The 27,923-nt window shown below is 42.2% G+C and overlaps 1 protein-coding gene across 2 annotated transcripts in view; it reads right to left on the bottom strand.

Annotated features, from left to right (window-relative positions):
- Nucleotides 1-24,352, bottom strand: part of FAM120B (family with sequence similarity 120B) — a 92,428-nt gene extending 68,076 nt beyond the window's left edge. Inside the window, exons 1-4 of one of the 2 annotated variants that reach the window (XM_024203863.3) lie at nt 24,166-24,352; nt 17,695-18,742; nt 14,539-14,719; nt 5,032-5,133 (exon numbers count right to left, since the gene is read on the bottom strand). In XM_024203863.3, coding sequence (XP_024059631.1) covers nt 5,032-5,133; nt 14,539-14,719; nt 17,695-18,708 — 1,297 coding nt within the window. In that variant the 5' untranslated portion in view covers nt 18,709-18,742; nt 24,166-24,352. Of the gene's footprint in view, nt 1-5,031; nt 5,134-14,538; nt 14,720-17,694; nt 18,743-21,747; nt 21,777-24,165 lie in introns of those variants that run through there. The other variant, XM_024203862.1, reaches the window with a different exon arrangement.
- Nucleotides 24,353-27,923: the final 3,571 nt, after the last annotated feature.

Below are 27,923 nucleotides of genomic sequence, written 5' to 3' on the forward strand. Positions count from 1 at the left end.
TACCCTCTTCTGAAACCAAGTATATCCATTACATATGCCTGTAGTAACCAATGATTGGAACAATGAAAGTACAGTACATCCAGGCTCCTCCAATATGAAGTGACATATTTAAATTCACCTACAGTATCTGAGATTTTTTGGCAACAAAATGAAAAGCAGCATCAGAATGTGTTTGTGACAGTAAACTACAGACCCTGAATACATCAAATGGATCAGCTATCTTCAGGAGATAAGGATGTTTTCAAACTCATTAAACGGTACATTCCTAATACACTTCACTTCTCTGTTATCAAATCTAATCTCCGTTAGAAATGTTTTATCAGCATCTTGTTTGCTAGATTACTTCTGGAAGCCAGAACATATAGATTAAATATACATGCATTTTCCTTAAACAGATTTGTATATCCTAGGGTTGCCAACTTTCTAGTCACACAAAACTGAACACCCTTGCCCCACCCCTGCTCTGAGGTCCCATCTCCCGCTCACTCCATCCGCCCACCCCCGTCACTCACTCTCCCCACCCTCACTCACTCATTTTCAGCAGGCTGGCTCAGGGGGCAGGGGTGCAGGAGGGGGTAATGGCTCCGGCTGGGGGTGTGGGCTCCGGGGTGGGGGATGGGGACAGAAATGAGGAGTTCAGAGTGTGGGAAGGGGCTCCAGGCTGAGGGAGTGGGTTGGGATGCGAGAGGTAGGGTGACCAGACAGCAAGTGTGAAAAATCGGGACAGGGGGTGGGAGGTAATAGGAGCCTATATAAGAAAAAGACCCAAAAATCAGGACTGTCCCTACAAAATCGGGACATCTGGTCACCCGGTCACCCTAGCAAGAGGGGGTGAGGGCTCCAGATGAGGGTGCGGGCTCTGGGGTGGGGCCAGGGATGAGGGGTTTGGGCTGCAGGAGGGGGCTTGGGCTGAGGGGTTCGGAGGGCAGAAGGGGGCTCTGGGCTGGGGCAGGGGGTTGGCGTGCGGCGGCAGTGACGGCTCTGGCTGGGGGTGCAGACTCTGGGGTGGGGCTGGGGATGAGGGGTTTGGGGTGTAGGAGGGTGCTTTGGGTTGGCAATAAGGGGTTTGCTGGGTGGGAGGGGGATCAGGGCTGGGGCAGGAGGTTGGGGCGCAGGAGGGAGTCAGGGGTGCAGGCTCCAGGCGGCGCTTACCTCAAGCAGCTCCCGGAAGCAGCGGCACGTCCCCCCTCTGGCTCCTATGTGGAGGCACAGCGAGATGGCTCTGCATGCTGCCCCGTCCGCATGCACCGCCCACGCAGTTCCCATTGGCCATGGTTCCTGGCCAATGGAACTGCGGGGGTGGCACTTGGGGTAGGGGCAACGTATGGGGCCCCACGGCTGTCCCTACGCATAGGAGCCGGAGGGGGGACATGCCAGCTGCTTCCAGGGAGCCACGCGGCACAGAGGTTAGCAGGGAGACTGCCAGCCGCGCGGTGCCGCCAGCTGGACAGCCAACGGCCCGGTCAGCAGTGCTGACCGGAGCCGCCAGGATCCCTTTTCGACCAGGTGTTCCGGTTGAAAACCAGACACCTGGTCACCCTAGTATATCCCCATCAATAGCATGGGGGATGGACAAGATGGTCTAATAGGTCTTTTAAGTTTTTATGTCCATCTTTGCTCAACTATTAAATTAAAGAAAACAAAAGTCATCTAAGGTTTAAATTTAATTTTGGTCTGTTAGATGTGTGAGGGAGAGTAAAGGAAAATCCATACCCTAGTCATTCAAATGGAAGGGGACACGCCAAAATTTCAGATGGGACTCTTTCAGAGGGCTGGGTCATATAAGGATGTGTTTGTATACCTGCACACACACTAGATCTTAAATTATTGTTCTTGAAGCCTTAACACCAGTTATTTTATAACCTAATATTCCATCTTCTATCAGCTGTAAGATTTTCAGATTTTAAGGCATCGTACTTTCTTATGTCCCATAACAAGTATATTTTAGTAGTGTTTTTCCTGTTTTTTTTGAAGATTTCTGAAATCTGCAATGATCCAGATTAAAGTTTAAAATGTATGTCAAAATATAACCTTTTTCTTTAACCACTTCAACAAATTAAGAAACCTGAAAAGATACAGGTGAAAACTTATCCGTAGTGAAGTCAATAGCAAAACTCACACTGATTTCAACAGGGCCAGGATTTCATCCATAATCTCTTAGTACTCTTCTTTTAGAGAAAGTGATGAAATGTTTATATAATATAAAATTTTCCAGAAAGATACATATTTTTATCAGAATCTGCAGCAGAAAACCAAAACCAAACAAACAAAAAACCAAAACCCATCACACATATTACAAATGCCTGTGGTTCAAATAATATCTTCTATCAAGATTTCTTCTTTTTTGTTGGTCTGACTTTGATTTTCAGATTTGAATTCTAACTTCCCATAACAACATCTTTACATTTATCTCCAAATAAGATTCCTATTTGAAAACTGTGATGTGCTGCTGACATCCTTATTTGGTGAATCAGTCATGCAGTGGAAAATAAAAACTGCATGAGAGAATTTAAGTCATACAAATATGGACTGCAAAAAAATTAGAAAACTATTTGTTCTCTGAAGGAATGAAAACAGAGCACTAAAAATAAACACCAGAAGTCATCCTCCCTTTCTGTAATAGTCTGCTCTGTAAGTTAGTAGTTATTAGGGATGAATAAATTTCCATTTTTAGGTTGCACATACTTTTAAAACTATATTTTGGACTTAAATTATTCATGCTTATTCTCAACACGAAGGTGAATGGTATAGCCAGAGCACCTGCCATTTTATGTAAGTCCTTCCCCGACTCTACCACCTGGAAGGGAAGATTTAACCATAGTACTCAGACTGAGTGTTCAGGACAAATTTGGGTCTAAGATTTTACTCCCCCCTTGCCTTTTAAAAACAAATTTTTAAAACCAATACGTGAAGATGTGGTGCTCTGTAAATGCATACTCAAAGGAAATAAAGTGAAAGCTGTATAAGACAGACCAACTGATTATTATACCATGGCTTCATATTCTCCTAGGCATCTCCGGATCCATCTCATACCCCAGCCAGCTGCCCTCCTCCTGAATTCCCCTATCATCTGTATTTGAATGTGCAATCATTACATCACTAGATTCCTAGAGTAGGATGGACAGTCTCCGGGACAGAATACTGGATTTGGACTCAGGAAACCTGGGCTCAGTTGATAGCTCAGCTACAAACTTCCTTTGTGACCTTGGGCAAGTCTTTTAAAATCCTTTGCCTCAGTTATCCACCTGTAAAATAGGGATACTTTGCTACCTCACAGGTGTGTTGTAAGAATAAAATACATTCATTATTTTGAGGTGTCCAGATACTGTGAAGAAGAAGGGCATACAAGTAGCACATGCTTTTCAAATTCTGCATGTTTAGGAGTGCAGTGGCAGCAGGGAAAATGTGGATTTGGGACTAGGGGTGCTGGAACAAATAGAAAGGTCACCAGATTTAATGGGCATCTTCTTATATCATCTTAAAAGGACTTGAGGGATCAAGGAAGGTAGGTCGGTCTTACCAGTTATTTCCTTTACTGGATTGTGTGATAGTCAAGTAAGCTCAGAGGCACATTTCTATATACTATTTATTTTAAAAAGAACCAAAATAGAAAAAATAAACACAACCAATTACACACATGCAACCAGAAAAGTAACAGCAGTTTATGGTGCCAAACAGCTCATGGGAGCACTTGCTAATTCCAGAAAGAGGCAAGGCAGGATAGCTATTATTAATATTCTGTGTTTTAAAATAATACAAATAGAAAAAAATGGCACATTAGTCAATTACTCATAATCCCCTCCTTAACTCATGATAGCTGTGCATTTCCCCCCTCCATTATGTGAACTAAGAATTAAGGACCAAATTATCCATGAGGTAAGCAGACACAACTCCCATTAAAGTCAATGGGAATTGCACCTGCTCGTTTCAGGTCCGAAACTGGACCAAAGGGCCAACTTACTAGCATTTGGTCATTTTTGTCACAGCTTTATTGTTACAATATAGGCCCCAGTCATGAAATAAGCTCTGCAGGGGTCCCTTTGTACGTAGCTCACTGGCAAAGGATTGGGGGTTGGGACCAAAGTTTGGTATTTTATTAGGGGATGCCACATTCTGAGTGGGATAAAACTGAGCTCCTGACACACTTGTTATAAGGGTAAAGGTGTTATCCAAAATATTTTTAGTGTAAATTTCAGCTAGGTAACTGCTTTTGGCCAATCTGAATTCCCTCGGAGAGTGCAACTGGATATGGTATTGCTCACTTCCTATCCTAAACTATTACAGTGCAGCTGTGTGCTATTAAAAAGATGTCACATTCAATCCCAGGGGTGACTGCACTGCGGTGGTAGACAGGCAATTCATATACAGTAGTGTATGAATTAGTATCTATTCAATCATGTAGTTACCAATCAAGTGTAAAACATTTGGATGAAAAATGTTTTCTAAATGTAAAACGGTCCTCTTAATATTACAATCACAATGAAATAGCTGAAATGCTGGTGGTGCATGTGTCCCTTTTCTTAAAGCAAAATAAAGACAGAGAAGAAACAAAGCAGTGCAAACATCAAAAGCAGACAGTGTATGGGCCACAAATAGTAGAAAAAAAACTCACAGGCACCACATAGGAGGTCCAATTACATTTTTTTGAAAATGGGACAATTTTTAGATTTACGTATGGTTTGGTATAACAGCCTCTTTTTGCTTCCTTGTCCTCAAATGCAATATATCTTTGAAACTCTTTAAATAATTGTTCACATCTGTTTCAAATGTCAATTTCTCAAGTACTGTGTGACATTTTAATTTAATACAGTATAATATCAAATTCTGAGATTAAAACTGTTAAACACAGTGCAATTCCAAGCAGTTCTGGAGATACAGCACTAACATTTTAACAACTGGTCTTTCATAATCTTCTTTGACTGCACAACCAAATATCTGATGAAAGATTTTCTAAACAGATTTGTAACCAAATATTCAAATAATATCATTAATCAGTTCAGAGTTAAATATAAAGATGAGATTTTATTCTACCTGGGATGTCAAGCTGTATAGGTTGTACAAGGTCTGGTTGCTCCATTGGATTCCCAAAGTACACAAACCACTCCTTTACTATAGGATAGGCTCCACAGGTGTCTAAAGAATAGACAATTTGATCAATAAACCAAGTACAAGTGTTCACATAAGGGTTGAGAAGAGTGGTGGGAGGAGATTGCAAAGCATTAGTAAGCACCACATTACAACTGGTTGCTCATATACTTTAAAAATACAAGAAACAGTTTAGAGCATCTTTTCACAAGTGATCAGAACAAATGGCTATAGGTTTAGTTATACATTATGACAAGAGTTCAGCATTGGAACTGTAACTGAAAACTCAAGGCAAAATTTTGAGCTGTGCCTGTAGCAATGAGGAGGAGGGGCTAAGTTAGCTTTTTGTGCCCTTCTCATCCTGGGCTGCCCTTCAGTGTAACTTAGCCAGTCTTGGGAACCTATGTTATGTCAAGTATCATAGGGGTAGCCGTGTTAGTCTGAATCTGTAAAAAGCAACAGAGGGTCCTGTGGCACCTTTAAGACTAACAGAAGTATTGGGAGCATAAGCTTTCGTGGGTAAGAACCTCACTTGCATCTGAAGAAGTGAGGTTCTTACCCACGAAAGCTTATGCTCCCAATACTTCTGTTAGTCTTAAAGGTGCCACAGGACCCTCTGTTGCTTTTTATGTTATGTCAGCCTCCCAAGGCTGCCTGATAGACCGCAATGCAGCCCAGACTCTCCACTGTGCTGCATGCTCTAGCCCTGCCCCTAACATTCCCTGCCTGCTCCCAGACCTGACTCTGGCACACATGCTATGTCAGGTCTTGCAAGGGGTCATTACAGGGCAGCCTATACAGCTATCTGCACCAGGGGAATCCTCCTATGGCTAGAACCACGGCTTTTAGGGTCCCTTTATACCACTCCAGTCCTCTCACCTGGTGTAAAGGGACCAGCATGGGGGTTGAGGATCTCATCCCAAAGTATATTTTTCAAAAATGCTTGATGTAATGATTGAGGTAGCTAGCAACTGAGGCTGAGATTTTCAAAAAGGGCCTAAGGGAATTAGGGCCCCCATTTCCCATTGACTTTCATGCCCAGCTACCATTGAAATCTAATGGGAGCTGGATGCCTAACTCTCTCAGGATCCTTTGAAAATCCCAGTTTAAAGGCAAATCATTTGTGAGGAGAGGGGGGAAATGGCCATTTGTCCTTTTTGAATTATGTTGTATAAAGAAGGTCTGAAAAGTCTCCTGGCCCCCCCAAAATAAAATAAAGGTTTTTTTCTTGCTTATTTTTTACCTGAGTAGTATTGGGCATGTCCATGCTTTCCTGATGTTGTTGGAGGTCCCAGAAGCCTCTTTTGCCCAGCACACATTCCTACATATTTGACTAGATTTGTTAGTTGTTATTACCTGGCAGGCTTGCCCTTTTTTTCTGATATGGAAATAGTTATAACCATTTTTCCCCCTAAAAGCATTTAAATGTTACATTTGCTATCTTCATGCTCTAGCTACTTGAAGCTTTTTTTAAAACAATACAATAATTAAGTATTTTGAAAAGTATCCTAATTCTATTTGGCATATTCAACACATCATCTTCATGCTGTAATTTGATTTATAGAAACTTTTCCGGATCACCTCCCATCATTGTGAAAAAATACTAAAATTAGTATTATTCCCCCTGTACATGGTGCTCTCCCTTTTGGTCCAGAATTTGCTTGCATCACAATCATCTCATAAAGCTCAGTGGAGCATGCCCTGAATTTTCACTTCTGTGTTCCAATATGCAATATGAAGAAAACAAATTTGTCAATCTCCAGGCAGATGCTAGAGGATAAAAAAAATCCTACATGAAAAAGATACCCTGAAATTGTATAGCAATTGAATTGCTGAACAGTCTAACATCCTGTTTTGGAATAATAATGTTTTGGAGTGATAATTTTTTATCACTAGTATTCTAGTGTCAGTATTCTAGTGTCATTTTTTGGAAAGAGTTCTGAAATTTGTATTTGTCTTTTTAAAAAAAAGACTTCTGAGCAAGTCAGGATACTTTAATAAAAATTGAGATGCTGGGTTATAAAAATGTTATAATTGAGATTATAAAGTGTCATTGGGTTCTAAATTTGGGTGAAATAAACTATTTTTACACTGAACATTTTTCTGGTACTTACACTGCTCAAGCATTACATACCAAAAAGGAGAGAGTAGTCATAGTAAACCTTTATTATTATTATATTTATGTATGTGTGTGTATCTGTATATACTTGTGAGTGTATATATATATATTTACAAAACATCACAACATCTTGGTGATGACAATCCATCAATTATATAAATACACGATTATTCAAGTGAGGTAGTCAAACAAACAATGACTGTTAAAAGCATGATTCTATACAACTGACAACATAGAAATGCAACAAGAACAGGACAGGGCTGTGAATGCCGAATTCAGTCTCTCCCCAATACTGGAAACAAGGGTCCATCCTGGCTACAGCTCAGGTGGCATAATAAAACCTGCTGCACTAATTAGACAAACTCCTTAAATGCCACAAGACAGAAAGCCTCTGCCTGCCAACAAGACATTCGTATTACCTTTGTTCATATCTACTACATATCCTGGCAAAACACTGATGACAAATCTTTTTAAGCAGCATGGCTCCCGGGGTGCCAGGAAGTGAGCCATTCAAAGGAATATATTTTAAATTCTTTACCGTTCAAAGACCAAAATGTAACACCTGAGTGACATTTGAAGGAAAAAACCACCCTGCTGATTTCTCTTTGATCAAGTAAAACATCCACTGAAATTGTGCATTAGTGCTTCTCTTTTGGGTATGATTCCAAAATACACCAAGTTAAGAATTAATAAAGAGAGATTTTCATGGAAGAACTCAATGTGAATAGTGACCTCATATTCACCTCAAATCTTATACCATAATCTAAAATGACTGCTCCTTCAATCCTGAGGGATCCCATTAAATTCCCAACTCCCTTAGAAACTTTTGATAATCCCAAACTACATTTTCAAAGTACTTCTGCACGATATATACAGAAATCACCACTGAAATCCAGACACATCTGGAGTGGAAAATGGCAGCTATTTAAAAAAAAATAAACATTTTTGTGAATGATCTGTGAATTACTGTTGTCTATTAGTATAAACAAAATTCCAAATTGGATAGGACCCGTGTGCAACATGCATAACATAATTTATAGAAGTCTAAAGTTATGTTACATATACTCCTTCACATCTGTGAACACTTCAGCCCTACTGAGTGCATATTGGTGACAGCAAGCACAGAATCCTCCACACAGATGTCTTTTGGCAGTGTCAAAGCAAGGGTCAGTTTGGCAGACTAAGCTTAGAACTGGGAGTAATTCCATGATCTCTAGGAGTCAGCCAAGTATTTATGATACATTACATACTTTTAAAATTAGCAATAGCAATACAGGTGCAGACATTTCCATGTAATGAGCGAATTCTAAAACATAACTGCCAGCTTTGTTCAGAATTATTACAAAAAATAATCTGTTTGGGTTATGGAGGTGGGGTTAACAGAAGCATTATCCACTATTAACTTTTTCTCTGTCTAAAATACTTTTTCCAGTAGTATTATTAAAGTATTATTAAAAGAAAGATGATAAAAGCTCAGTGCTGTATAGGTAGTATGTCTGCTAAATTATATTTAAGGAACTAATGTAGCCAAATGAAACACCTTTATTTTAAAACTTTAGCCAATACCTGCTGTCATGGGCAAGACCACAATCAAGCCCGTACTTTTTAATGAGTCTCAAAATATGGCCTCTATCTTGCAAACACGTCAGGACTTGTGTGACTGACTTTACTCATGAGCAGCCACATTAGTAAAGGTGAGCACGTGCTTAAGTGTTTGCTTGATCAGAGCCTGAGGGGAAAACGTCATAGTTTATTAAGGTGGGGATTAAAGGATCTAAAGGTAGCTAGGCCCCCAATTACTACTGAATTCTCAATTCCCTTAGGCACCTTTGAAAAACACAGCCTAAATTCTCAATCCTGAGGAGCTTCTGGGGGGGAGGAGCCCTGAGGCAGCAGTTTGTGTGACATTTCCATCTATTCTGAGCTAACTGTTTTTTCAAAAATATCTAGCGACTAAAAGAAACCAACGCATGTCAGATGACTGCAAAAAGAAAAGGCCAATTTCTATGACAGGAATGTCAACCTGATGGATTTTAAGGATTCAAAAAAATTAGTACAATATTTAATAAAAATATAATACTAGCTAAATGATTTCACTTGCTCCCTTCCCACTTCTCTTTTTAAACTGAGAGGTTTTAAGAAAAATCACGTTTACAGAACAGACCATCTGATAGCATTGTTTGAGGGAGAAATTGGTAAGTGATGAACACCAACAATCTTTCCTTAAAGTTCTAAGAATAATTTCTGGAAAAACAATGCAGTATTGTCTATAACAGGGTTCAAAAAAGAACTAGATATGTTCATGGAGGATTGGTCCATCAATGGCTATTAGCAGGGATGGTGTCCCTAGCCTCTGTTTGCCAGAAGCTGGGAATGGGCGACAGGGGATGGATCACTTGGTGATTACCTGTTCTGTTCATTCCCTCTGGGGCACCTGGCATTGGCCATTGTTGGAAGACAGGATACTGGGCTAGATGGACCTTTGGTCTGACCCAGTATGGCCATTCTTATGTTCTTATTTTAATTATGAATTGCCACACCAACAGCTTGTACACACTACCACTTATATCGGTAAAACTTATGTCAATAAGGGGTGTGAATAAGCCACCCCCCTGAGCAACGTAAGTTACACCGGCGACCTAAGCGCTGCTGTGGACAGTGGTATGTCGGTGGGAGATGGATTTATTACACTGGCAGGAGAACTCTCTCCCATAGACAGTCTTCACCAGACACACTGCAGCAGCATAGTGCAGCTGTGCCAATGTAGTGCTTCTAGTGTAGACTAGCCCCAAATTTGTCTTGGCTTGACACACAAAAATCTATATGATAACAGTCTGCCATTCTACAGCTGCAACTGTTAACTAAAGACACTAGTCTTAGGGCTTGTCTACACTGGCAAAGTTAAAGCGCTGCCGCAGCAGCGCTTTAATGTGGCTTGTGTAGTCACGGTACAGCTCTCTCCCAGCGCTCTAAAAAAACCAGCTCCACGAGCGGCGCGGTTCCCATCGCTGGTGCACTGTCTACACTGGCACTTTACAGCGCTGAAACTTGCAGCGCTCAGGGCAGTGTTTTTTCACACCCCAAGCGAGAAAGTTGCAGCGCTGTAAAGTGCCAGTGTAGACAAGCCCTTAGTTGTGTGTGTTTCTGCAGACATCACTGAAGTCCTGCTGCTCAGAGGAGTAAACAAAAGCCAACCAGGCTGTAATTGTCCTCAAAAACTGAGACACAATGGGCTGAAAAATGAAAAATGGCTGTTGCGCATTATTTTTGCTGAAACCTATGTTGTTCTCTCCATGTGCCTTTTAAACTCTGAGTCACTTTTTCCTATTTTTTTCCTTTTACTGTAAGACTTCAATCTTCAGTTGACAAAGGAAGTCAGGTGCCCAATTACGTGATTTCTCAGTCTGTAATAAAAACATTAGTTTAACTGATGTCGAACTTTCATGGCTAACCATACAAAGTAAATAGTATGAGAAAACATATTACAAAACACAATAAAAGTGCAACAACAGTTTTTCATTTTCAATCCATTGTCTAAAAACCTTTGGAAGCTTGAGGCAAAAGACACGTAAAAATAGAACCGTTATGAAACAGAAGACTTAAGATCATAAATTTTCCACTCGGATCTGTACAAGTAGATTCCACATAGGCAGATCCAGTTACAGAATTGGGTCCAAATCAGTGGGGAAAGAAATAATATTTTCTCACTCACAACTGGATAAAATAAATACAATTCTCAAAAGTGCTTCCATTTATTTTTATTTATAGTTAGCTCAATAATAAGAATTGCTTAAAACCTCCTTTTATTTGCAAACAAAAAATTAGAGTAAAATTATTAAATTTTATAACTATTTTTTTAAAGTACGTAAATGATCGTTACTTTAACCTCTGAAGAAGCCTTGTATTAAGACTTAGGACTATCGTGGAAGCAAAAGAATGTTCCCATATTTCTTAACCTATTAGAACATTCTAAACTTAAATGATTTTGCTCAGTCTTCTGATCATTAATAACTTTCACATGTATTCTTTTAACAATAAACGAAAAAACACGGAGTTATTTTTGTAACTTAAAAAACTTAAAAGGTACTAAAATTCAACAGTATATAGAAACATTACAACATTCTAATTTTCATGATTTCTGATTGATTCCTTACTAATTACATGTGTATTGCCCACAGCATTTATCCTAAATGTGATGCAGATGTGAGCCACTGAAATTGGAATTAAAGAATTTAGATTTCAAAAATAGTTTAAAATATCCTCAAAGTGTAGTTGTAGCAGTGTCGGTCCCAGGACATTAGAAAGACAAAGTGGGTGAGGTAACATCTTTTATTGGACCAACTTCTGTTGGTGGGAGAGACAAGCATTCAAGCCACACAGAGGTCTTCTTCAGGTCTGGGAAAGGTATTCATAAGAACGTAAGAATATAAGAACAGCCATACTAGGTCAGACCAGTGGGTCCATCTAGCCCAGTATCCTGTCTTCCAACATTGGCCAATGCCAGGTACTTCAGAAGGAATGAACAGAGCAGGCAATCATTGAGTGATCCTCGGTCACCCACTCCCAGCTTCTGGCAATCTGAGTTTAGGGACACTCAGAAAATGAGGTTGCATCACAGTCCATCTTGATTAATAGTCATTGGTGGACCTATCCCCCATGAACTTATCTATTCTTTTTGAAACCCATTATAGTTTTGGCCTTCACAACATCCCCAGCAACAAGTTCCACAGGTTGACTGTACATTGTGTGAAGAAGTACTTCTTTTTTTGCTTTAAACCTGCTGCTTGTTAATTTAATTTCATTAATCAATTGGCTCCCCAATATACAAACCTCTTCATGGGCCATCCTGAAGAACTACTGCTGGACTAATGCACCACAAAACCCGAGGTACATGGATGATATTTTCATTCTCCGGACAGACGGCTTAACGTTCCTCATAGATTTCTACCACAACTTCAACAAGTACCACCTGTCCATTAAACTCTCTGTGGAACACTCCCACACTAGCATCAACTTCCTAGACACCACAATCAGCTTCAACAATGGAACCCTACAGGCAACCATACAAAAGAAATCCACAGATCACCACACCTACCTTCATAGATCCAATAATCTCCCCAAACACATCAAGAAATCTGTTATCTTCTACCAGGCACTCACACACCACAGAATGTGCTCCAAGATGAAAGTCCGGGATATACGCCTTAACACACTCAAAACTGCCTTCACCAAACAAGGACGCTTCACTAGAGAAGTAGATCACATCATGGAATGGGCCACACAAATACCCCAAGAGAATCTCCTTCAATACAAAAATGAAACCCCCTCTGACCACAAGCCCTAGCTGTCACATACCACCCGACACTGAAACCCGTACAGAGTATCATCAAACAACTACAACCCATACTTGATGGGATCCCCATCCAGAAAGAAATCTTTCCTGAACCCCACACTTCTGGCCTTTAGACAACCCCCCAACCTCTCCAAGATCGTCATCAGAAGCAAGCTCCCCACAGACCAGGACACATCAAAGTAACACCAAACCCTGCCAGAACAAAGATGCAAAACCTGCAGACATAACACCCCTCACCACACACCTTTCAAGATCCCTGGATCCTACACATGCCTATCACAACATGTGGTACACACAGTGATGAGCTGCCAAAATATTAACAACCGGTTCCCTCCTCCTCACCCCACGAGGGGGTCGTGCCCCCCCGCCCCCGGGACTCCTGCCCCATCCAACCCCCCACGTTCCTAGACAGCCCCCCCTGGGACCCCTGCCCCATCCACCCCCCTTCTCTGTCCCCTGACTGCCCCCTGCCGCCCCATCCAACCCCTCCTCTCATTCCTGATGGCCCCCCGGGACCCCTGCCCCATCCAACCACCCCTTCTCTCTGTCCCCTGACTGCCCCATCCAACCCCTGCTCCTTCCTGACCGCCCTCCGGGACCCTTGCCCCCATTCAATCCCCCTGTTCCCTGCCCTCTGACCGCCCCGACCCTAATCCACACACCCCAACTCCCCGGCCCTCTATCCAACACCCCCTCCCTGCTCCCTGCCCCCTTACCGCGCTGCCTGGAGGTGGGGGCCGGGCTGGGGCCGCTGGGCCGGAGCCGCTCAGCCTGGGCCGGGGCTGGGACCGGAGCCAGGTCACTCGGCCAGGGCCGGGGCCAGGCTGGAGCCAGGGCGCTCGGCCGTCCGGGGTCAGGCCGGAGCAGCGCTGTCCGAGGTCGGAGCCAGGCCGGAGTCAAGCCGCACCGCCCAGGGCTGGGTCAGAGCCACACCGCCTGGGGTCGGGGGCGGGCCGGAGCCTCGCTGCCAGCCGGCCGGCTAGGGCCGGGCCCAGGCTAGAGCCACGCCGCCCGGCCGACCGGGGTCGGGGTCGGGCTCCGGGTCGGAGCCATGCCGACCGGGGTCGGGGTCGGGCTCCGGGTTGGAGCCCGGGAAGCCGCTGCTTCCTTCTCAGCCCTCCCAGACTTCCCGCGCAAACAGCTGATTCGCAGGAAGCCGGGGAGGGGGAGGAGAAGCCAGGGGAGCGTTCAGGGGAGGAGGCGGAGCGAGGTGAACTGGGGCCGGGAGAAGGGCAGGGAGCTGCTGGAGCTTTTGTTAAATGTAAAAGCCCTTTTAGAACCGGTTGTCCCTTGCGGGACAACCGGTTCTAAAAGGGCTTCTAAATTTAACAACCGGTTCCTGCGAACAGGTGGGAACCGGCTCCAGCTCACCTCTGGGTACACATCATCCAGTGCACTAAATGCCCCAATAACAACTATCACTACGCTCTCAAATGAACATACACAGGAAAATTATAAAAGACAGAAACACCCTATCATCTGTGGGTGAACACTTCTCACAAAGCAATCATGCTGTATCTGACCTATCCTCAAAGGAAATCTGCACAACATTTTCAAAAGACATGCCTGGAAGCTTAAATTCATCACTCTGCTAGACACTAAAAATTATGGACTGAACAGTGACACTAGATTTATGGCTTATTACAACAATCTGTAACCCACTAAACTACTCTTTTTGTCCTATGACTGCAGAAGTGTTAACGGGCCACTCTACCTTGAATAGTCCCTTACAATATATGCTAACTACTTATTCTAAACATTCTATTCCGCTTTGCATTTTGCTGTGAGGCTGGGAGCACCTTTCCCAGACCTGAAGAAGAGCTCTCTGTGGCTCGAAAGCTTGTCCCTCTCACCAACAAAAGTTGGTCCAATAAAAGATATTACCTCACTCTCTTAAATAATTAAAGTACGTGGTCCAATCTGCATGCCCTAAGACTACTTGTCTCTGACAATGTGCAGCGAATACAGGGATAATCCTTACCTTTTCCGGATTCCAGCAGAACAGAATAAATATGTTGTCGAACTGGACGGTAGATAAGTGCCTGTCCAGGAAGTTCTGTATCAAGTTCATCTTCCAATGTATTGCTGCATTCAACCTCTCCTTTACTGAGGACATTGTACACCATATAATTTTCAGCTCTGACGTGTTGTTCTTTAGCTAGCTGTTCAAATGGGGAAGAAGTCATTTATTTTCTACTTTAAAATTAAGAAAACAAACAACGGCAAAATTAACTTATTTTTAAAATAAACATTTCCTCTGATCTTGGTGAAATGATGCCCAGGAAGGAAACAACTGATATTTCAAAATATCAGAATCCTACATTTTGCCTTAAGGACAAGGGAAATAATATAATCTCATTGGTGTGTAATTTTTTTGTGAAGAGGAGGAGTCCCCAGGATTCCCGTCATTCTCTTCCTATTATTCCCCCACTCACCATTCTCAATGGCGATTAGTGGCAATGTCTTTGCTACCAGTAACTCCCATCAGAGAAAATCAGTGCTACTCTTTCAGTCAGCTGAGGCCTTGTCTTCACTGCTAAAAAGGGTGTATTTTTTTAAATTTGGGGTAATTAACATGTGAGCTATCCCAAGGTGAAAACACAGCAAAGACAAAGTACTTTAGTTTTACTGTGGGGTAAACCAGGTGAGGTTGACCCCAGACAGGGATACAGTACTGACCTCACCTTTTTTAGCAGAGAAGACAAGGCCTAAAGACTGTCACTGGAAAGCAACATACAACAAGGGGACAAGCTCATTATTTCTGCAACATTTCCAGTCTGTACCTAGGAGCTCAGGGGCCCACATTTGGAAGCAAGCTTTGCTGATGCTAGACTAGGGGACCAGCATAGCTTGTTTTACAAAAATCATTTCAGGCTTTCATGATTTTACCCTGATTTGTACACTCAGAAAATAGCTATGTAAATTACAAGGCCATAAATGCCACAGTGAAACCTATCAATAGCAATATTTCACATTTATATAGCATCTCTCATCCCAAAGGATCCACATACCACCACTGAGATGCAGCTATCTAAAAGGAACATGCTGGCAATCAATCAGTGCACAGCACACCGCACAACAGCGGGGAGCGGGGGAGGAAAATTTTTGGATAAGCATAAAAGACATCAAAATCTTTACTGTCCAAACAAAGTAAACAGGGTTTCAGTTTACTAAATCAACTCTATATTAAGTTAATAAATGAAGGACTTGCATCAGGTTTTTTATAGCACTCATTGCTCTAGCAGTTATCTGCAGCACCCATTAGCATAGTGCCGATGGCTACTCCAGAAGAGGTGTTTATAGCTATTTTACCAATTATATCCTCAATGAAGTAATAAGTATCCTCAATGAAGTAATAGCCCATTTTAGATGCTACAAAATTGGATTAGGACTTGATACAAAATATGCCACACTAATAATATACTTCATTTCATTTTATGCATATAGCTTGCATAGACGTGAGTTCACAAATTTTATGAAATTGCAAGTTTGGTTGCCACAATGTACCAGAAATCCATGATTTACAATACACTGAAAAGTAAAAACACAAGTTGGGCTCCATACTAACTATGGATACAAGTGTAATTGACACTGCATCTTGAAAAATGTTTCTACTGTATATAAATAGGCAGACACAAGAGGTGCAAACTTTTCAAGACAAGCAGCATTGAGAGCCAGTGTATGCAAGGCTGGAATTGAGGTATATATGTAGACTTGTTTGCATTTAAGATAGCAGAGTTGTGTTCGTTCCAAAATGTGAGCACTTGTATTTGCTTTGTCAATGTTTAAGCATGGAAAAACAAACCATATATCTACAAATTAGACTAAGTTCTTTGGGGCAGGGACTTCTTTACTTATAAAGAAACAAGTACAACAGGGCCACAATCTTAAGTGGAGCATCCAGACATTATCATTTATTAACTGATTTTATTACACTACCTCATCATCTTAGGAAACTGCATCCTTTTAGATTAAAGATCAAACCGAGGTAATGATCATGATGACATCTCAAGGTTCCTTCCAGCCCTACCCTTCTACGATTCATGATATGTTCTGTAACAGAAGGGATGTTAACTCTGGTGTCCTGGCCATATTCCAACTTAGGGCATGTCTATATGTACAGCACTACAGGGGCACAGCTGTACCGATGCAGCTGCACGGCTGCAGCGCATCTGGTGAAGACGCTCTATGCTGACCGGAGAGAACTCTCCCGTTGGCATAAAAAAAATCACCTCTGCAAACGGGAGAGAGCTTCTCCCGCCAACATAGCACTGTGCACATGAACGCTTATGTCGATGTAACTTACGTCGCTCACAGGGGTGGAATATTCACACTCCTGAGCAACATAAGTGTTGTCGACATAGGCTGTAGTGTAGACATAGCTCTAGATAATTAAATTTTACCTACCTAAACTTCCTTCGCACTTTCAATCAGAAACAATATTCTTCTTCATTTTGGCCTTACCACTCTAACAGGAGTCATTACAATCAATTATATGTGGATGTGTATCTTTAAACAGTTGCTATATTTTATCTGAGTGATGGCTGCATTTTAAAAGTGGACTAAGTGAATACTGTGTAGTTTTTATTTCAGTTTGTAAGTGCTTTGGAATCTTTTGGGATGGAAATCATAATATAAATATAAAATATACTTTCAAATTATACTCAGACAGATTTTTTTTTAAGATAACTAAGAGAGGTAGACAGAGAGATCCTATCTATGTTCAAAGCCTATGGGCACCTAACAAAATATGGCTCTTAAATTACATCCTACACACAATTTCTAAAAGGGCATTTTCTTGAAGTCTCAAAGTTTTCTCTTAATAAACTGTCATAGATTTAACATTGTCATGTCAACAAAAAGTCTCACAAAATATATTAGAGAATTAACAAATCTCTGTGTTTCTGGTTACCAAAAAAAAGACTTGGTACATTCAAGGAAAAAGACTATTCTTAGCTTGATCCTGAAGTACCATTGCCTGTAAAACTCCCGACCATTACTGGATCATCCTTAGCATTCAGTAAGGAAAAGAATATTTTGCTCGGAAAAAAAAGATATATTTGAGTTCACTCATTATCACATGTCCGTAAACGTTTACAGCAAAAGGGTGATGGCAAAGCTTTAAGAGATGAGATACCTGAAAGATCTCCTGATCTGGACATATGGCTGTTTCTTGCTTGAGAATTTGAGAATTTGATACACTGGGAGGAAGCCATGGAGACTGTTGGCCAGGCAAGAGATAGGACTCCACTCCCCTGTAAAGTAATTTCTTGTCTGATGCCAAAGGTAGCATTTCTTCCAAGTCTTTCAGGCTACCATATGAGCATGGAACTCTTGATATGTAGCTTGCTACAGCTAGAATTATGTTAGCCCTTTTGTCATAGCTCTGGCTCTTTGGAGGACATGAAGCTAGACATTTCCACCAGAAACCCTCCAAAATGTCTTCTGGAACTATATCATTCCCAAGCAGGCAAGCAAAAAGAGGGAGGTCTGTTATGTTGAGGCCCAGTGCATGACAGAGGTTCTCTCTAGAGTACATAACAGTGACCATCCTGTCCAAGCAGAGTTTATTAATAGAAAAATAGGGAGAGGTGTTATAGATGAGGTAGTCGGTATCTTGTCCAAGAATTCCCATGCAATTATTTTGCAGCCCATAAGAGGCCACCTCATAGTCTGCCTCTTGCAATGAACATATTGTTTCTTGACCAAGAGACTTTAAGGCAAAGCGTGTAAAAGTTGCCAACCCTGAAGGAATAAAGAACATCCCTCTCCCTGGTTGTTGTCTATAGGACTTGAGGAACTGAAAGATTCTGGCTATTTCTTTGTTGTTCTTCAATCTTCGTTTGACCCATTCATCTCTCTTTTTCTGCTCTACAACACCATCAAAGCAGAACACCAGCTTGATATCAACTGCCATAAAAGCTTTAATAAAATCCTGCAAATTAGCAAGGTACTCTTGCCACTGGCCACCACAGACCCAGGATTCTGGTGTGTACCAGTGTCGAATACAACCCATGGCATCTACCACAATTACAGGAGGGGAGTCAGGATGACTGATGTGATGTTTTTCTGCCATTTCCTTCAGATTTACCATTGTACATGCATCAGGGCAAGCGTTTGCCACAAACCACTGCAAACCTTTAATGCCCATAGTTGCTCTTTTTAAGCCGAATTCTCTGAGCAATCTGAAAAGGGAAACAAAAAACAAAAATGTTCTAAACCACAATATTAAGAGAGAAGCAACATTCAATGGTTAGACAAGGGAACTGGGAGTTCAACGAATGGGGTTCTGTTTCTAGTTTTGCTAATGATTCCTTGTATTATCTTAGGCCTTAACTCTCTAAACCTGTTTTTCCATCTCTAAACTGGGGGATAAAACCTATCCATCTTTGTGATGCACTTTGTCTTCCATCTTTAGTTCTCACTATATCAGCACAAAACATTATAACTATGCTAAAAGTATTAATTTGAAAAATCAAGATGAACAAAGCTCAAATAAACATTTATTTTTAACACAAAAACACAAAGTCTACTTTAAAAATTCAGTGTGTTTGTTTATAGGGACTCAAACAGATACTGACAATAAAAAGTGTGTAACTTTTCCTTTGCCAAGGGGGTTTACAACATAGAGACTACTAGCTTGACTTTCAGAGGTCCTCAGCACCCACAGCTCTAACTGAAGTCAGTGGAAACAGGGGCTCAACAACTATGAAAAGCAGCCCACAGCCTTGATCCTGCAATTGGATCCACGCAGGCAAACCTCCATGCCTACTTGAAGCTTCAGTATAGTCAATGGTTCATCCTCATGAATCCAACTGCAAGACTCAGACCCATACTTCTGCATGTTGCTTCAGTTGTATTTTGATTTTAAAATCTTATGCATTTTACTATCATGTATTTTCAAGACTCAAAAGCTAAATTTCAGAACACATTTAAATAATTATGTCCCTATTTATATGTAGTAAGTTTATGATAACTTGACTGTTAAAAGGATTAACACTTTAAAGTGGTCACTATAATGCGTGTTCATTTTGAATCAATTAATCTGAATAGAAAAAAATATACATACTGACTACAATCTTAATACAAGGAAGGGATGAAATCAGATTTTTCTGTATTAAAAACTGCCAAACAATAATAGAAATATGGATTCCCCCATCATTTTCTGTGTTTAAAAACATGCAAAGGAACCCAAGTTATATATTGTGAAAATAAGTATGGGAGAAGGGTTAAAATTAAAACCTACAACCACCTCCATTTTTGTTTATAGAAATCCCTGCTCATAGTAAATGACTTACATAGCTTTAATGACAGCTGTCTTTTTCTACTAATACAAAGGCTTTTTATTTCAAAGGATTTTCTACCCAAACCTGCTGGTGACGATACTGAATTTTTTATGCAGCAAGACAAGCTCATTTTTCTTTTTACTTTGACTTTATTCAAAATTGTCCCCTCCTTTCTGACACAAACAGTGAGGAAATTCACTGCATGTTTTAATTAAGCAAGTACAAGTATTCCTGTCTTTCACACTGCTCATTTCTCACATTTTGACTTACAAACTACCTCAGGAGTGTTTAAAAAAAAGAAATTGAATACGAAAAGTATCATGAATTTACAACTCTGAAAGGTGCCTATGAGCCTTTCTTCCTCCTCAGAGTTGTAACACCCTTCACATGCAATTTTCAAACACCCTCTTCAGTGTGAAGTGAGATTAAATGTTTAAAGCAATCTAGAACTAAACTGTGGATATTACCTTTTGTAACAATAGAAATATGTATCCCCATCACCACCGTACAGGTATATAAAGTATAGTGTTGCTTTCCCAAGCACTATTTCTAGGGCCATGTGGGTGTCCTTCAAATTCCAGCTGTGTGTGTCATAAAACAGAGGTTTTCACTCACAGTTGCACCTGTGATCACAAGAGGAGTTACACATCTCTTTAGTTTGAGTACTGGTGTATACAATTGCACCATAAAGAGTTCCTTAAAAGGAAGTTATCACATTTCCATGGAGACCCAGCAACAGATGGACCTGTGAACTGAGAGAACCCCTCCATCACCCAGATACTGTTGTTTGCAGTTACACCAAGTGATGTGGTGAGGTCTGCCACTGGGTTTTTGAAAGGAACCCACATGGTTTCTGCAGAAATGCACTGGGTCCAAGCAACAGTTTTAGCTATGAAGATCCAGGAAAAGGAGACACTCTCCCCCCATCCAGGTGCTGAAGTAAGAAGCTGCACTAAATAATCTAGAAGCAGCACTGTCTAAAGGTGATGCAAATACTCTCCAGCCTTCATGGCTATATCAATATCTGAAATAGTCTCTCACATAACTAAGGCCAAGCTATACTAGGGACATTTTCAGAAAACTTCCCACTATTGCCAGTACTAGTTCAGTAATGTCAATAACAGCAATGCTGGGGAACCTAGCGTAGACAGACTGCTGGCTGCCATAAGTATTTTCAGCACTGTCATTTAACCATACTCAAAGTCCGGGGTTCTCGAACTGGGGGTCGGGACCCCTCAGGGGGTCACCATGTTATTACATGGGGGGTCGCGAGCTGTCAGCCTCCACCCCAAACCCCGCTTTGCCTCCAGCATTTATAATGGTGTTAAATATATAAAAAAGTGTTTTTAATGTATAAGGGGAGGGGGGTCACACTCAGAGGCTTGCTGTGTGAAAGGGGCCACCAGTACAAAAGTCTGAGAACCCCGGCTCAAAGCAGATGTAATCAACACAATGCTACTTTTTGTGCATTAATTTTAGTGCTGGTGAAAGATAACAGACAGTACTGGAGGTTTAAGTCTTTTTAACCACAGAACAGCTACAGCCTGAGTAACAGCAGCAGTGCAAGCTTCCTGCATTGCCCCACCTCTCCAATGGGCCTTAACCATGACCTGACAGACTACCTCTAAGAGGTCAGACAGTTCAGTCTCCAGGTGCATTCAGTCCTCAAACTCCCTGCTGAGACTGACAAGGGTACCAATTTGGGGTTGTCTACATCAGAGATTCTCAACCTTTTTCTTTCTGAGGCCCCTCGCAACATGCTATAAAAACTCCAGGGCCCAGTGAGAGGGGGTAGGGGGAGAGAGACCCTCTGGGCTTCAGCCACCAAAACAGGGGACTCAGCTGGGGGGAGGGGAGCCTTTAGCCAGGCGGGGCTGGGGGCTCCAGTCACCAGGGCTTCTGACCTGTAGGACACCAGGGCTTGTGGCTCTGGATTTCAGCCCCGCGGGGGGGCAGTGAGGCTCAGAGTGTCTGGCTTTTAGCACCCCCGAGGGGGGGAGGGGAGGAATTCCAGGGCTTGGGACTCTGGGTTTCAGCCTCGCTGCTCCAGGCTTCTGCCTCATGGAGCACCGGGGCTCATGTTTCCGAGCTTCAGCCCCACAGCTCTGGGTTTCAGCCCCACTGGGGGCGCTAGGAGTCTGGGCTTCAGCCCCACGGGGGGCACCGGAGCTCAGAGTTCCAGGCTTCAGTCATGGGGCCTCACAGACCCCTGGTTGAGAACCGCTGGTCTACATAACAAAATTTGATCATGTTTGAACACAACTGTGAACAATAAAATAAGATATGATTATGACCATGACTAAGTCATCAGTGTAGACCAGGACAAATCATGCTCAGCTTCACATCAAACAACAGGATACTGAACCTGTTTTTTCCTGGGCTACCCTAAACACTAAATTATAGTCAAAATCTAACAATCATTTACAATCATGCTTAAATGTAACATTTTGCAATGTAGACAAAAAACTTAGTGATAAATATGATGTTTTTTTCTGAGGATTCTGGGATCTGGGCTGAGACCACTAAATTATTTTATGTAGTTCAGATAGCTCTCACTTTTAAAATACTTTTTGAACATTAATGACCTAGGCTAACTTACAACTAAGAGATTAATGTTTCTATATTCTATCGCCAATCTTGTGAGCCACTAGTCCCCCTACAAAACAAGAAAACGGATCCTGAATCAGTCGGTTATTCAGGTTCAGTAGCAGATTATTACACAAGCAGACCCACTGATTGCAAGACTATTTAACCTGAATAAATGTAGCAGAATTGGGCCACAAATGCTTTGTTCTAAAATTCTGGGTAGATTTCTAACAGCCTTTCCATCTTTAACACAGAAAATACATACACAAATATCATTTGTTTACATCTAACACACAAAAAAGCTAAACATTTATTTTTAACACTATTTCCTTGGGTAACTAACAAGTTAACTGCTAACAAAATACAATTTTCAGCCTATCATGGTGTCCTGATTACCAAAATATCAAGTGTGTACACCTGCATGGAAGCTCTCCTATTCTCCAAGGAGCTATATAACCAGAACTACTTTTTGCTTCAAGTTTTGTATATTGAAACAGATGTGCGTGGCCCACCCTTATTTTGGCATGGTGGAAAATCAGTGGTCAGATATAACCTACATGTATGTCAGCACCAAACAGTTAACCTATCATTATGCAAATTTTATTAGACTCATAGCTAAAGTGCAGTCTGTCAGGAGCTGAGAAAAGCCTGCCATTCAACAACTAGACACTATTCTGCTAGGTGGCAAAAATATTTAAAATATGTATTTCCAGCCCCCATCAGACTCCTCCATCCAAGGCCCACAGAATGAGGCCTTGTCTACACTATGGGCACTATGGCAGCTATGCCTCTATAGCATCACAGTATAGACTCTTCTTACAGTGACGGAAGGGGGTTTTCCACCACCGTAGGTCAGTGGTTCTCAACCAGGGGTATGTGCGCCCCTGGAAGTTTGCAGAGGTCTTCCAGGGGATACATCAGCTCATCTAGATATTTCCTGGTTTTACAACAGGCTACATAAAAAGCACTAACAAACTCAGTACAAACTAAAATTTCATATAGACAATGATTTGTTTATACTGTTCTATATACTATATCAGCAGTTCTCAAACTGTGGGCAAGTTTGTTTTAATAGGGTCACCAGGCCAGTGTTAGACTCACTGGAGCCCAGGGCAGAAAGCCGAAGCCCGAGCTTTGCTGCATGGGGCTGAAGCCAAAGCCCAAGTTTTTAAGTGAAGTGAGGTATGCAAGACAAATCAGACTCCTGAAAGGGATACAGAAAAGTTGAGAACCACTGCTATAGGTAATCCAGGTCCCTGAGTGGTCTTCAATCAACCTAGCCACATTGACACTGGGGGTTAGGTTGGGATAGCTACAGCACTTGGGAACATGAATCTTTCACCACCTCGGAGTGACACACTTATGTCATCTACATTTTAAGTGCATATCAGGCCTGAGGGAATAGGCAGCCAGTCTATATTGTCCTGCATATTGTGTGGTCATTTACACTAGCAAAAAATAGGTGTAAACCATGACCACAGCAGAATGGTAATCACTTACACTCAGTTTGCACTTAGTTAATAACGAGTCAGGTGCAGCAAAGCAGAGACTCAGGCCCCAACTGTTTCTTGCTGTTCCCTGAACTCTGTGGTGTCAGCAGTGCTTACGCTGGCACTGGTTTCATTCAGGCGCGAGTCTGTACCTAGACAGTCTTGTTCCAGCTGAAGCCAAACCACGCTGAACCCCTGATATGAGAGTGTCTACACACAGACCCACAACACTGTATCTAAACACACCTGTCGCCAAGCCCGCACGGCCCGGTACAGGCCTGTTCCTGGGGCTGGTCCCGGGGCACAACTGCCAGGAAACACACACCAGGTGGCGAGCGCTTCTCTGTCCTCCCCCCGAACTGCTCCCTGCGGGCGGCGAGCGATGGGGGCAGCCGGGGGCAGCGTGGAAGCGCTGCCTGTCTGCGTTCCCCGCGGCGAGAGCACAGGCCGTAAGTGTGGGTAGGTGGGTAGGGGGTGTGGGGTGTCCTGGCTCTGGCTGGCCCCGGGGGCGGTAGGAGACACACACACACACACCCCGCCCCGGGACGGCTCTGCCCGCTCTGGGGGTGGGCCCCTGCCCCCTATGGCTGCAGGACGGACTCTTCCGCCGGCTGTGGAGAGGCCCGCTGGGACGGGGGGGGGAGGGGGCAGGAGGAGAAGGGACACCTGCTCCCAGGGCCCTACCTAGCGACACACCGGCGACCCCGCCGCGCACCACGCGCGCTTCCGCTTCCGCCCAAAGGGCGGGACTGCGCACGCGCACTGCCCCCGCCGCGCAGCTTGCACGTGCCACGCCGCTGATTGACAGAGGAAAGGGCTGCTGAGGAGCACGTGACGCTCCCACCAGCCAGATGCTCGGCCCCCGCCTCCCAGAGCCGCAGATAGTCAGAGCCCTGCGGACGCGGCGCGGGGACTGGCGCGGGCGGGGGCTCCCACACGCATGCGGAGAAACACCCAGACACACACTGTAAACTGCAAGGCACCTCCTCCCCCAGTGTAAATCCCACCTATTGCTGTCATGTGTTACCAATATTTATGCATATGTAGCATCATTGCACCTGGTGCTGTTCAGACATACCAGAGCACCCTGCCCTGGGGAGTTTACGGTACATCGCAGTGTCTATTATTTCATATACACATGGTTCTCCGATACAGTATATCCCTTAGCTCTAATCTGTTACATCTCGCTATATCCTCCCCAATGGTATATATACTGCGTCCCACTGCCTACAGTAGGTCTATTACCCCAGATCGGTACATTACCTTCTCCTGATAACCCTAGCATAAAGATGTATTTTATTATTTTTCTGTTGTCCCGCTGTTAACCCCAACTGTACCCCCTAAATATGCCTTACTGTTATCCCCAAATTATAAAACCCCAGTGTGCACGCCTCTCTTTCTTTTGAAAGGCAGCACTGTGTTTCAAAACAGTTCTTACTAGTGATCCTGTTTGCTTGCTCTACCCCTCACATGTGTGGGGCAGAGGGAAGGGGAACGTTATAAAAGATGTGTTTGTTTTCTTGGACATTTTAGGATTTCAGAATTTAATGACGTGAAAAGGATTTGCTTAAATATGTCTTCTCCCTTTTCTAATACTTTAGGTTTTTTATTGGGGTCTCTTTCTCTATGTCCATTTATTGGACTTGGGCTTTAAAAAAAGCGTTTCCTAGCAGCAGAATGCAGAAGGCCCATTCATATTACAATGGGCAGAGAGGAAAGAAAGAGCCTGGTTTGTTTAAACTGCTTCTGTCTTCATTCACAGCCTGATATCCATGCGTATTGTGCTGGCTACAATGGGACTAAAGGACTCATTGTGGTCGAAAACAAATCAAAATAGAATAAGAGATGATAAGATAAAAGAGTCATGCAACAAAATTGTTCAAAAAATCTAAGTCTTACATCTGAGATTTATGTTACCTTTTGGCTGCGTGGCCTATTGACCGATGTTTATAATAATCACTAAAGTTTAATAAACAAAGCGATACATGGGAACTTTATGTGCCATTTTTAAAGGCACTGAGTAGAAATAGTGGAGGTGTTGGTTGTTTTATTTAATAATTATTGTTTTGTGCTTGCATATATTTTACATATACATTCCATATATCATTTGGTTCTATCAGGTTATTCTCCTAGCAGTGGACCACACATAATATCATCGTTATAAAAATGCCAGGGCCCTCTTTGTGTGTGCAAACAGCATACTAACACTGAAGCTCTCCTTTCTCAACCCACAAGATGCTCACATAACCTACTCCAACCCATAGGCAACAGGTGGAAGCTTAAATAACTTCACATATTTTCAGGGGAGAAGAAGGGACTTTGGGGAACCGATTTCAGGATTAGATCAGATGTTATTGCCAGTGAAAAATTAAACAGAGTAGTGCTCAAGGGAGTAGAGATTAATATATTTAGTGACTCTACATACACAAAGGCTTACCATTGTGGCCACGTCTGAATGCCTGTGAATAGGATGGAACATATGCAGCCTGTCACCGCAGGTGCCCACATCTGTTCTTCTCCAGGCAGATGCTCACAGAAAAGGGGAGAGCATTTCCAAAAGCTCCGATCCGCCCCGTCCAAACCCATCCTCTTTTCACAATCACCTTCTGCAAAGTAGTTGCTCTCTCTCTCTCTCTCTCTCTCTGTGTGTGTGTGTGTGACACGTAGAGAGATCCACAAAGGAAATAAAAATAACCTCATGGAAACTGGAGGAAGTTTTGAAAGTGCAAAGAAAACAAACCAACCAAAAAACCCCAAAGCATTAACAACCCCAAAGCATTACTACTTCCAGGTTTTGAAACTGCAGTGTAAAACTGGCTGTATTACTAGGCCATACGTATAACAGCTAAGATCAAGTGTAGTATAGTATAGTATAGTACAGTATAGTATAGTATAGTATAGTATAAACTGCTATAATTACAGTAATAAAGAAATAATGTATGAAGTTAATATTTGGAGTTTAAAATGTTAGGGCTTATGACAGTGAATAATTAAACTTGGAACATGGAAGAGGTCACTTTCCCTATAGTAGTGAGTGAAGACAGATGACATTGTTACTAAAATTTGGGCTACAGTGATGGGAATATTTAGATCCACTCTCTGAAAATTCATAACCAGTGAATAAATCATATTTTTCTAGCACATATTGAAACTAACCAGGAGCCACAATCTCTGGATTTCTTCATGTGCCAAGTAGACAGATTAGACTGAAGTAACTATGGGCTGGATTTTTCACTCTTTGCTCAAGCAAAAAACAAACAAACAACAAGAACAGAAGGTTTCCCTGACTCCCGCTCCATGGATCCAGCCACTGTGATAGAAAAAGAGAATGGTCTTATCTAACTAAAATGTCTAGAATCACATTCATGTACCTACTGAAGTCGATGCCACTGGACATTCAGTATCCGGTCCATAATCATGACCACTTTAGGATTTAACACATTCTGTGACTTCACACTGAGATCTATGGCAAATAAATCATTGATAGGAATCCTAACTTTGCTCCTTTTATTCACGCAGAACTCCCTTTCAAGTGAATGGGAGTGTTGCATGAGTAAGGAGAGCAAGATTAGTTCCAGTAAAGATGCTATTTCTATCAGAATTTGTTAAGTAATGATCGTGCTCATGAAGTCAAATGCGGAGCTAAAATGGAAAGGGAAAATATAAATTAAATTATTTTAATGGTTTGAGTCCACCCAAAAATAGCTCTAAAGCGATGACATTTGTAATGACCAAGTGTTTCTTGTACACTACTTGATCTATAACGAGATTTTGGTGCATACAGCCCGCCATTGGTATAATCAGAATAAAATGAGCCTATCCGCAGTTCTTCCAACAAGATGAAACCATTTTCATATTTTTTTTATTTAAAGTAAGCTTTAGAGAGTAAAATAGATGAGATGTTTAGAGTTAATTAAAAAGAAGTAGGGAGGGGGAGGAGAAACGTTTAACCCTTTCCTCCTTCTTGTATTCTCTCGAAAGAAGAATTGGAGAACTATCCGATA

The sequence above is a fragment of the Terrapene carolina genome, unplaced genomic scaffold, assembly GCF_002925995.2.
Source record: "Terrapene carolina triunguis isolate 2854851 unplaced genomic scaffold, T_m_triunguis-2.0 Scaffold85, whole genome shotgun sequence".
NCBI classification, from domain to species: Eukaryota; Metazoa; Chordata; order Testudines; family Emydidae; genus Terrapene; species Terrapene triunguis.